This window comes from Triticum aestivum, chromosome 2B (assembly GCF_018294505.1).
Source record: "Triticum aestivum cultivar Chinese Spring chromosome 2B, IWGSC CS RefSeq v2.1, whole genome shotgun sequence".
Taxonomy (NCBI): Eukaryota; Viridiplantae; Streptophyta; class Magnoliopsida; order Poales; family Poaceae; genus Triticum; species Triticum aestivum.
In genome coordinates this window covers 775,689,833-775,700,361 of record NC_057798.1, presented here as the reverse complement: position 1 = coordinate 775,700,361, position 10,529 = coordinate 775,689,833, and the positions used below count along the sequence as shown (strand labels likewise).

The window sequence follows — 10,529 nt, the reverse complement described above, 5'->3', positions numbered from 1 at the left end:
TGCGCGGAGCAGTGGTAGCAGCGAGCGGCAGCGGTACCCCACGCACGGCCAGAGGGCACAGGCACACACTGGCAGTGGTAGTGGTGTGCCTGCCGTGATCTTTTCCATCCATCGTCTGCCCCTTGCGAGTCCCGGGTGGTCATCATGCTCTCTCTGTGACTCACTGGAGATGAGCCGAGAGAGACGTGTTGGCGTGGGCGAGGTGACCCTGCGATGCCCACGCCACAGGTACTGCTGCCGCTCGCTGCTCCAGTCCAGTCCAGTGTGCTTCCTTATTTGCCTCATCGATTAATTAAGAAGAAAAGAATTACCCAGTTAATTAATTAAAAACCGGACGAAAACCGATACATATAGACCACATACGGACTACTCGTTAAGAAAGAAACCCCCTAACCCATGAGCAACCCGGCAAACATACATAACGCGTAACAACCACAATCCCTCCTACGTCGTAAAGAAACACCCAACGAAACCAAGGTTGAAGACAACGAACAACACCAAATCCACGGAGACGAGCCAATTCGAGATGGTGGTTGAAGAGACTGAGAATCATCCATTAAGCAGCTACGGACGCCTTACCAAGGGCGTCACTCTTCTTGCCTATGCTCCTGAGAGCCTTCTTCACCTTCTTGATTTTACGCGTAGAAAATTCCTTCACTAGAAGGCAAGCAATCGTCTTGCCAGACCCAGGGCTAGTTGCCTCCAAGGAAGCGAGCAAGCCGCCAAGCTTCTTCTTGAAGACCGTCTCATCAATATGTGCCAGCATATCTTCACGGTCAAAGAGCGGGCGGATGGACTTCGGCGCCTTAGAATGAGGCGCCAAAGCACCTATCTCATCAACCTCGGCACTGACAGACGCGACCTTGTTCCTCACAGACACCTCCACTAGAACATCATCAGCTACGGGTATCACCGACACAATGGACTCTCGCGCCTCCAGTTGCCCACATGGCAGAGGTGAACCCTGTAGTTGCGCCTCAAAATTAGGTGTCAAAGCACCTACCCGATCAACCTCGGCACCCACAGACATCACATGCCCAATCTCCTTTGGAAGCACCATTGAAAGAGGTGAAGTGGGCTCGCCGCAACGCTCCTGTAGCTCAGGCATAATCTGCAGCACTGGAGTCACAACCTCGTCGATGACTACACTCCCAGAGACAGACAACAACACAGGCCTCGACGACAGACATGAAGTAGCACGAGGGGAGAAATGTCCATAGAGGCTTGCTTCCTCCACAACTGAAGATCCAATTTGAAGCTCAGGCAACGGAGACACAACTGGCACAACCTCAAGTTTGGCGAGGGCGGCCTCCGCTCTCCCTAAAACACTCTCAACTCGCGCAAGGCAGTCAAGAAGCAACTCGGTCTCCTCGGCCAATCCGGGTTGCACAGTCAAGACAAGCTGGAACGACACATTTGATGTGGGGTGACTTCACTGGTGGGTGCAGGCGATGGAGTAGGACATTGGCGCGGCGAAGTTTGGTGAACAGGCTTCCTTGCACGGCAAAAGCGGGCGATGTGACCGGATCGAAGACAGTCCATGCATCGGATAGGATCCCTGCAAGAGTGTGCGCGATGACCTCGACAGAGGCACCGAAAACACCTATCTCTCGGCCATGCCGGAGGCGGGCGCCTCATATTGACAGCAGGGCGGCGGAAGTCGGGTGACGTGTTCTAGAGACGAGCTGCCAGCCCTCCAACACATTCCCGCATGGAGCGTGACACTCAGGAATTGCCGGCGTCGCCTCACGGTCGAAACATCCTCGCCAATCTCCCCAGGCCGGATGCTTCCTTCCTTATGAAAACTTGAACGAAATGGCTCCCATGCTCGAGAGGGCAAAGGGAAAACACATCATGTGTCTGTCCATCCGCTAGAGCCTGGAGACTTCTTTGGACGGACTGGGATTCTTTACAAGATCATAGGATTTGAATTTAAAATGGTAAGCCGTGTGACATATTATTGGTCTGCCTTTTTCATGCCATTTCTGGGGTACTGCCTGTGAGTGATCTGCGTTTCCTACGTGGAGAGATCAGGTTGTAGTAAAAGGGAGCCGACACTTCTGTCAAGTTTAATTTGCGACAGGAGATAGAGATGACGGTCCCCGGCCCGTACAACGTCCAGATACACATTGTTCATGCCTAAGTCTTGCCACATAAGCACATTTGGGATGGGCCTGTGAAGAACTCCAGGAGAAAGCAGGATTTTACAACGAGATGGAGAGTCAGCAGTTGATTTTACACATCTTTTACCACGCGGTTAAAACTGCACAAGCACGTCAGAGCTTACAAAAATCATATGCAGTACAATATTTCTCCAGGCCCAAGCGGTTTGTAGCCATCTTTGAGTTACGACTGCTGGTCATGTGAGACCAGATGCTTGTACTTCTGATCCACATTTGACGCTCTCGCCGCCTCCGTCAAGCCCTTGGTCACCACCATCTTCAGAATGTCACAACCCTCTTTTATGGCCGAATCAATCTAGGTTCAAAACAGGAAGACACAAAACACTTATAATAAGCTTCCGGTTGATGTATACAACACTCAATATGGAACCCTATTTTAGCATGCTTCTTTCGACCAAGTGTGGAACACCCCTCCAGTCAGTAAGTAACGCAGGCAGGCAGACTGTGTTCAGTTTGAAGCACAACACACCTTTCAGAGATGATACGGTTAAGTTGAGTTGTCACAGAATATACCGGTCATCAAATTTAAGTTTTGGAAACCATCTTAATGCCCAATGATTCCTCCTATTCCTGGCTCTGGTGTGCTAAGAATAGTGGCAATAGACGAATGCAGTCATATAATGGGCTGACTCAGTTAGGTGTTTGCCATTTGCAAGATACATTGCAGAAATTCAACAGGGTTTAACTGAAGTAGATTAAATCAAGAGCTTGCTTATACAATATTGTTTGGTCATACCTGTCCTAGCAAATTAATGGACATGATCATGTAACCACAGAACAATTGAAGGTGTTTACATTATTAATTTACTAAGAACTAAGAACAATTAAGACACGATAATAAAAAGAAGCATAACATCAAAATTGAACTACATGATAAAAGCAATAAAGATTTACCCGTTCCCGACCAGTCTTATTGAATTTCTGAAGCACAAAAGCTTTGGGATCCATCTGACCAGGAGGTCGTCCAATTCCTACATATGCCAAACTATGATTTTCTTTTTTGGTCCAGAAGAGGAAAATAAAATCTGAATCCTGCTGTTGTCAGACCTACCAATCCTTAATCGACCAAATTCCCGGTTCTTGCGAAAATGGTAGATCACACTCTTCAACCTGATAAACTAACAAGGTAAATGTTTCCTGTCAAGATAAAAAAAAAGCCCTCATCTGACAGAACGCACATAGATTTCAGAGTGCCAATGGTCTGCATCCATACACAAATACCAAATTTAATGATGGAGAATTCTATGACACTAATTAAAGAGTGCTCATGTTTGGAAGATGATTTTCAGTAACTGACTAAATGTCAAAGTCTGTTAAATGGCAAGTAGAAACAAGTGCACTAAAAGGATCATGGTGGCATGATGAAATGAAAAGAAAAAGCGTGTGCATTCAGGAATACAACAACTAACATGAAGTATAATTACTAATATGGTACACCTGCTTTATCAATGAAATGAACAAGCTTTCCCACTTGTAAAAAAATCTACAGAACAGAAGAGAAGTTCTGGCAATCTCTGTTTCTCAAAGATAAGCTGCATAATGATTACCAGTTCACTGAAACAGTGTATCTCCTAAGGGAATACCAACAAACTAGATTAGAGATCCAAGACAACGATCTGAAATTTTAAACTGATAAATTACAGATATATGCTTTTCATTATTTCTGTATTTAAACACAATGCATGAACACATGGTTTTCCCTTTGGAATCTTTTGACACAGGAATAAAACTCTTTCAGAGAGGGCATAAAGTTAAGGTTTACCAACCCATTGTGACGTCCATATCCTCCTTTAGGTTGTAAACGGAGAACTCCACATGGCAGGTCCGTGTCATCATATGCCTAAGACTCATAAAACAGAGAAGTCAGATCACTATATAAGGTGGCGCCGATGAATATCAGAAAACAAGCGCTTACCACTATGACACGGTGAAGTGGCAGTTTATAATAGGCAGCAAATGCACCAGCCCGTAATAAGAAAAGGAAAAACAGAGGGGTGTCAGCGTCACAAGGATTTAACATGCTGTCGTGGTTCACAGTCAAGCCAGTTAAAATGAACCGCATCGCATGAAAAATGTATAGTATAAAATTTGAAGAAGTCTTCCAAAACTGTTTGCTTACAGATTCACCACTCAGATTTATGTATGTTTGAGGCTTGGCAAGCAAAACAGGGACACCATCTACCACCCCTGCCGAAGGCCAGCACTTTAAGTCAATTCAAGTCTTTGGTAATTTGAGAACAGAATATGCATTACTCAAAGAGTAAAGAGAAACATTCTTCTGAGAGATTACAGATGGAGCCAAACCTTCACCAAATAGTGCTTTGAAATGATGCGTTGTCAGGGATATGCCCTGAGACACTGCAAATGCATCTATCATATCAAATCCAACCTGCAAGGTGAAACAACACAAAAGAACTCTGAGAATAAAGCCGGGCCACTGAATTCCAAACAAAAGATGAGAAGGAGAACTAACATTGTGTCTGGTGGATTGGTACTTCTCACCGGGGTTACCGAGACCAATAAAAAGCCATGGTTGTATTACCAAGCTCGATGAAGATGGAGGTAGCGACGATGTCCCGCAGGTGGAGATGTAACGCTTTGAAAGGAAGGGAGCAAATCCCATCCAAAGCTTTGCCCGCATGATTTACTTGATCCTATGCGTCCAGGCTGCCATAAGTGCAAAACCTGATGGAAAAAAAAATCCGTGAGGTGAACCAATTCTGTGAGTGACCACTGGCAATGTTGCAGCAAAACAAGAGGCCAAAACACACCAGATATTGGACCCAAGCCTTGCGCATCCAAACAATGTCTAGTGAGTAGTGACGCACATTGGCCACAGCAGAACACAGAAGTATCCAAGGCAGAAAGAGCTCGAACAATCATGGAAGAAAGCACTTTTACAATCGCCGCATCTAGCTTAAGCATTTCATCATACAGCTGCTAGACAATAACATGTACCGGCCTCATCCCAATGCCTGAGTTGCAAAACTAATCTGAACTCTACATCATGGTTTCGATCAGACCATCGGATTTGATTATCCACATACAGAATCTCCCAAAATGTCAGGACCCCGGTCACTTTGAAGATTCAAGTGCAGGCGAGGAGTAAAGACCAGAGAGTGCTTACAAGTCGGCTGCAGAGGGCGCGATCCCGACGGCACCGGTGAAGACCGTCGCGAAGCAGAGGGCACCACCGGTGCACCTGGTCTTGATCCGCTCGTTCCCGTCAGCGCGTTTTGGGGTGTGGAGTGGCCGCCGGCTCCAGCGCCGTCGCGTCGCCTTTTTTTTCCCGAGAGGTTCGCCGTCGCGCGCCGTTGTGCGGGCAAGAGAGTTCGGCCTCTCACCGGTGTGCTTGGTCCTCCTGAGACAGTGGTAAGCCACAGCCCATTGTGTATGGGCCCAAAGTATAGGCCCCGATTTGAAATGCGGACAGAAACTCAAAAGATTACAGTGGTGTAAAAAGGAACGACAACTAGTCAAAATCATTTATGTCAAAAAAAAGTTTCAAAAGAACACATGTAGGAAAAACCGGCATGAAAATTTCTCACATGTTGTTTGGATGTTACTATATAGTACTCCCTCCGTCCGAAAATACTTGTCATCAAAATGGATAAAAATGGATACATCTAGAACTAAAATACATAAAGATGCATTCCCTTTTATTCATTTTGGTGACAAGTATTTCCGGACGGAGGGAGTATGAGACACGCAGAATCATAGAGACAGCGAGGAAAGAATACAAAATGAGACCGTGTGAGTATGAAATTCATTGGAATCAAGGCTAGCCATTTGTTTATTCCAAACAGCGTCAAATTAAAATCTCTATACTCTGCAAAAAAAAAATCTATATGAATACCATCCTACAAAATTCCTAAGCTTTTACAAAACTAGATAATGCCTCAGAATTTATAGCAATAAATTTGTCGAGGACAAAATTAGAAGCCTCGTTAACTTCTGGTTTCGGTTGAACGATTTTTTGTGAAAAAATTAAAAATTGATTATGATGATTTGCCCCCATGACTTTCTAGCTTTCGCGGAATAAATTGTTGCTAAACATAAAAATAAAATAAAATGATGATGATGTGGTACCCTTACATGTGCTGAAAAATGGGATCATATGTAGTATGTCACCATACATGCCACGGTCTGCAATGTTCTCTTATCATTACAAAACTTGTAACATTTTTGGAACAAAGCAGTGGTATACATTGAATTATCATGTGTTCTTAAACTCAGCGAGAATGCTAATGCATTATAGAAAGGGAAAATTCACACATCTCAAACGTGTACTTATTCTCTACCAAAGTTGTCCACCAGTAAAAGAAATATAGCAAGAAAAATGATATTAAAATAATACTTTTTTATAACACACGCGTGCCGGGAGGCTCACGAAAGTTGATATAAAACTGGAAATCCACCGCATGGACAAATATCTATAAAGGACACTATTGTCTCAAAAGAAAATCTATAAAGGACACCAAGACAAATATTGCAGGAAAATACATTTGCTTTATAAAAGAATACTTTGTCCCGCCGATGCCAATCATGAAAAATTAACCAAAACAATTGCTCTAGAAAAGTCGTCATATATAAAAAAAAGGGGGGGGGGGGGCAAATTTGCACATCTTCGACAAATACTTTCTCTAGCAAAGTTGACTGATAGTAACGTGCACGGAAGTTAATATGCATACAACCATAAATCAAACTCAACGACAAATATCTGTAAAAGACACTAAGACAAATAAAGCAAGAAAACATGATATGCTTTTTAAAAGAGTATACCTTGTCACTCATGAAAATTGTGCAAGGATTTTTTTTTTAAAATATGCTAGAAGTAGGGCTTGAACCAATAGCACTTATTCTCTACCAAAGTTGTCCAATATTAAAAATAATATGTATCATAAAATCTTGACATTAAAATAATACATTTGGATTTCTCTTTATACCATACATGCACAAATGTTAATATGCATAATAGCATAAATGAACTGTGCGGACAAATATCTGTAAAAGACATCAAGTGAAATATAGGAAGAAAAACACGATATGCTTTAAAAAGAATACCGTCAGACACGAAAATGATATAAAGATGAAAAAAAGAAAATATTGTAGAAAAGAAACCTAGTCAAGAAAACATGGTATGTTTTTTTTTATAGAATACATTGTCACTGACGAAAATCACTTATTCTACCAAAGTTGTCCAATATTAAAAATAATATGTATCATAAAATCTTGACATTAAAATAATACATTTGGATTTCTCTTTATACCATACATGCACAAATGTTAATATGCGTAATAGCATAAATGAACTGTGCGGACAAATATCTGTAAAAGACATCAAGTGAAATATAGGAAGAAAAACACGATATGCTTTAAAAAGAATACCGTCAGACACGAAAATGATATAAAGATGAAAAAAAGAAAATATTGTAGAAAAGAAACCTAGTCAAGAAAACATGGTATATTTTTTTTTATAGAATACATTGTCACTGACGAAAATCACTTATTCTACCAAAGTTGTCCAATATTAAAAATAATATGTATCATAAAATCTTGACATTAAAATAATACATTTGGATTTCTCTTTATACCATACATGCACAAATGTTAATGTGCGTAATAGCATAAATGAACTGTGCGGACAAATATCTGTAAAAGACATCAAGTGAAATATAGGAAGAAAAACACGATATGCTTTAAAAAGAATACCGTCAGACACGAAAATGATATAAAGACGAAAAAAAGAAAATATGGTAGAAAAGAAACCTAGTCAAGAAAAAGAATACATTGTCACTGACGAAAATCACTTATTCTACCAAAGTTGTCCAATATTAAAAATAATATGTATCATAAAATCTTGACATTAAAATAATACATTTGGATTTCTCTTTATACCATACATGCACAAATGTTAATATGCGTAATAGCATAAATGAACTGTGCGGACAAATATCTGTAAAAGACATCAAGTGAAATATAGGAAGAAAAACACGATATGCTTTAAAAAGAATACCGTCAGACACGAAAATGATATAAAGATGAAAAAAAGAAAATATTGTAGAAAAGAAACCTAGTCAAGAAAACATGGTATATTTTTTTTTATAGAATACATTGTCACTGACGAAAATCACTTATTCTACCAAAGTTGTCCAATATTAAAAATAATATGTATCATAAAATCTTGACATTAAAATAATACATTTGGATTTCTCTTTATACCATACATGCACAAATGTTAATGTGCGTAATAGCATAAATGAACTGTGCGGACAAATATCTGTAAAAGACATCAAGTGAAATATAGGAAGAAAAACACGATATGCTTTAAAAAGAATACCGTCAGACACGAAAATGATATAAAGACGAAAAAAAGAAAATATGGTAGAAAAGAAACCTAGTCAAGAAAAAGAATACATTGTCACTGACGAAAATTATGAAAAAATTAAAATAAAATACGCTAGAAGGAGGGCTTGAACCTCCGACCTTGTGGTTAACAGCCACACGCTCTAGCCAACTGAGCTATTCCAGTTTCGTGATTAAATTTATATTACACCCTTTTTGATACGCATGGAGGACGCAGTTATACATTGTTACACTTTGACTACGCTCACTGGCCTCACCTTGTCTTTTTCCCCAACGCACCTTACGTGCTTCTTCTTTTACATGACTGAAGTCTTTGAGTGTTTCTTGCTATCGAATGGGCCTTTAAATTTTAGGATTTTATTATCTAATGAGTCTGTACTCACAAAATCGGCATAACAAATTAGAAGGTCGTCACACAAGTTGCAGCGGGTCAAAAATCAGCTACTCCCTCCGTCCCAAAATAAGTGACTCAACTTTATACTAACTTTAGTACAAAGTTAGTACAAACTTGAGTCACTTATTTTAAGACGGAGGGAGTACATATAAGCATCTTTTTGGAAAAAAAAATATCCAATCTATTCATCTTCAATCATGACGGTACAATGAAAATTGTAAATAATAAAAATTACGTCCAGATCTGTAGACCACCTAACGACGACTACCAGCACGGAAGCGAGCCAAAGGCATATGCTGCAGTCATCGCCCCTCCCTCGCCGGAGTCGGGCAAATCTTGTTGTAATAGACAGTCAGAAAGTCGTCGTGCTAAGGCCCCAAAGGACCAGCACACTAGAACAACAACTGCTATCAATGAAGAGTAGCTTAGATCGAAGGGATCCAACCGGAAGACACATATACGCATTAGCCTTTATGCCTTCATGCGAAATAGAGTATTCCTTGTCACCTCGGAGTAAGGAGTGCTGAGTTTTAGTATGTGGAGCTTGAGAATTGCGGTGTGGATAATTTGTTAACGTCATCTATAATGTCGCCTGGGGGGAGAGGGAGAGGGAGAGGGAGAGAGAGAGGGAGAGATACCCGACCCCTGCGTCGCCACCACATGCGACACGGGGGAAACCCTACCGCCGCCGCCGTTAGGAACCTCCTCCGCCCCTCCTCGCTTTGCCATCGCCGGAGGGCTTGCCGGTGAAGCTGTGCCGAGCCCCAGGATGGCGGCGGCGGCACAGATCCGTTCATCCCGTTTTGCCCCTCCCCCTCCACTCTGAGATCCACTCCGGTGCGGCTTGGGATGATCCTCTCTGACGACTGCTTCCCGCCCCGCTAGTCCGGTTGTTCATCGGCGCTGGCATGGCCCCTGCTCCGGCCACTTCGTCTGCCATCCTCTGGTCGGCCAGTTCCCCTCCAACTCCGGGTCACCGTCCCTCAGGTCCATCCTCCCCCGCCAGATCCATGGCTCCTCTGCGGAGCTGCCGGATTCGGCCTCGTTCGGCGCTACTGCGCAGCTTGGCGCGTGTCTACGGTGGAGTTCCAGCCCCGTCCTCCGGCTGCCTGCTTCCGCTGTCGGCTACCAGCCTTCGGTGTGTGCTGCGGCCAGGCCTTGGCCTGGTTCCGCGTCTTTTCAGGCGGTACGGCCCATCCTCCTCTTCGGGATGGCCATTTTTTGCTGGTGGAGGCAGATCTGGGTCTTCTCTGCCCAGATCTGTCTGTGGCGGCTCGGGTGCCTGCGCTACAGTGAGGGCGGTGCCGAGTGGTGGTGGGTCTTGTGGGCACGTCTCTCCTTCCTGTGGTGGATGCTCCAGCCAGCATTTTCATGTCCGCGTCTCCGACTCCGGCAAGCTTCTTTGGGATTGTTCGGTCTCTGGCCAGGTGAAAGCCCTGCGCCGATGCTGGTAGTGGCGACACCCGTGGGTGTCGTCCCCTTCTTGAAGGCGCTACCATGGCATCTCTACCATGCCCCTTGAGTGCCAGGGGAAACCCTTGGTCCAGTTTGCTGGATCAGACAGTGGCGGCGTCACGACGTGGCAC

At 43.2% G+C, this 10,529-nt stretch overlaps 1 protein-coding gene and 1 non-coding gene across 2 annotated transcripts; both read right to left on the bottom strand.

Annotated features, from left to right (window-relative positions):
- Positions 1 to 2,035: 2,035 nt before the first annotated feature.
- LOC123042666 (peptidyl-tRNA hydrolase, mitochondrial) lies at positions 2,036 to 5,564 on the bottom strand. Its single transcript, XM_044465073.1, has 9 exons — positions 5,311 to 5,564; positions 4,657 to 4,868; positions 4,488 to 4,572; positions 4,303 to 4,370; positions 4,099 to 4,149; positions 3,950 to 4,023; positions 3,235 to 3,293; positions 3,078 to 3,154; positions 2,036 to 2,478 (listed from the first exon to the last, which is right to left on the bottom strand). Exons 2-9 carry the CDS (start codon positions 4,822 to 4,824, stop codon positions 2,347 to 2,349), a joined length of 714 nt encoding a protein of 237 aa, XP_044321008.1. The 5' UTR covers positions 4,825 to 4,868; positions 5,311 to 5,564; the 3' UTR covers positions 2,036 to 2,346.
- Positions 5,565 to 8,641: 3,077 nt separating this feature from the next.
- Positions 8,642 to 8,715, bottom strand: TRNAN-GUU (transfer RNA asparagine (anticodon GUU)). Its single transcript has one exon. It is a non-coding gene; the product is annotated as a tRNA-Asn (tRNA).
- Positions 8,716 to 10,529: the final 1,814 nt, after the last annotated feature.

Excerpts from the sequence above, each read along its gene's own strand:
- LOC123042666 (XM_044465073.1), bottom strand. The coding sequence starts at position 4,824 with ATGCGGGCAAAGCTTTGGATGGGATTTGCTCCCTTCCTTTCAAAGCGT. Across the intron at positions 4,573-4,656 it reads ACCAATCCACCAGACACAAT|GTTGGATTTGATATGATAGA; the intron begins GTTAGTTCTCCT and ends TTCACCTTGCAG. Across the intron at positions 2,479-3,077 it reads ATAAGACTGGTCGGGAACGG|ATTGATTCGGCCATAAAAGA; the intron begins GTAAATCTTTAT and ends TTTTGAACCTAG.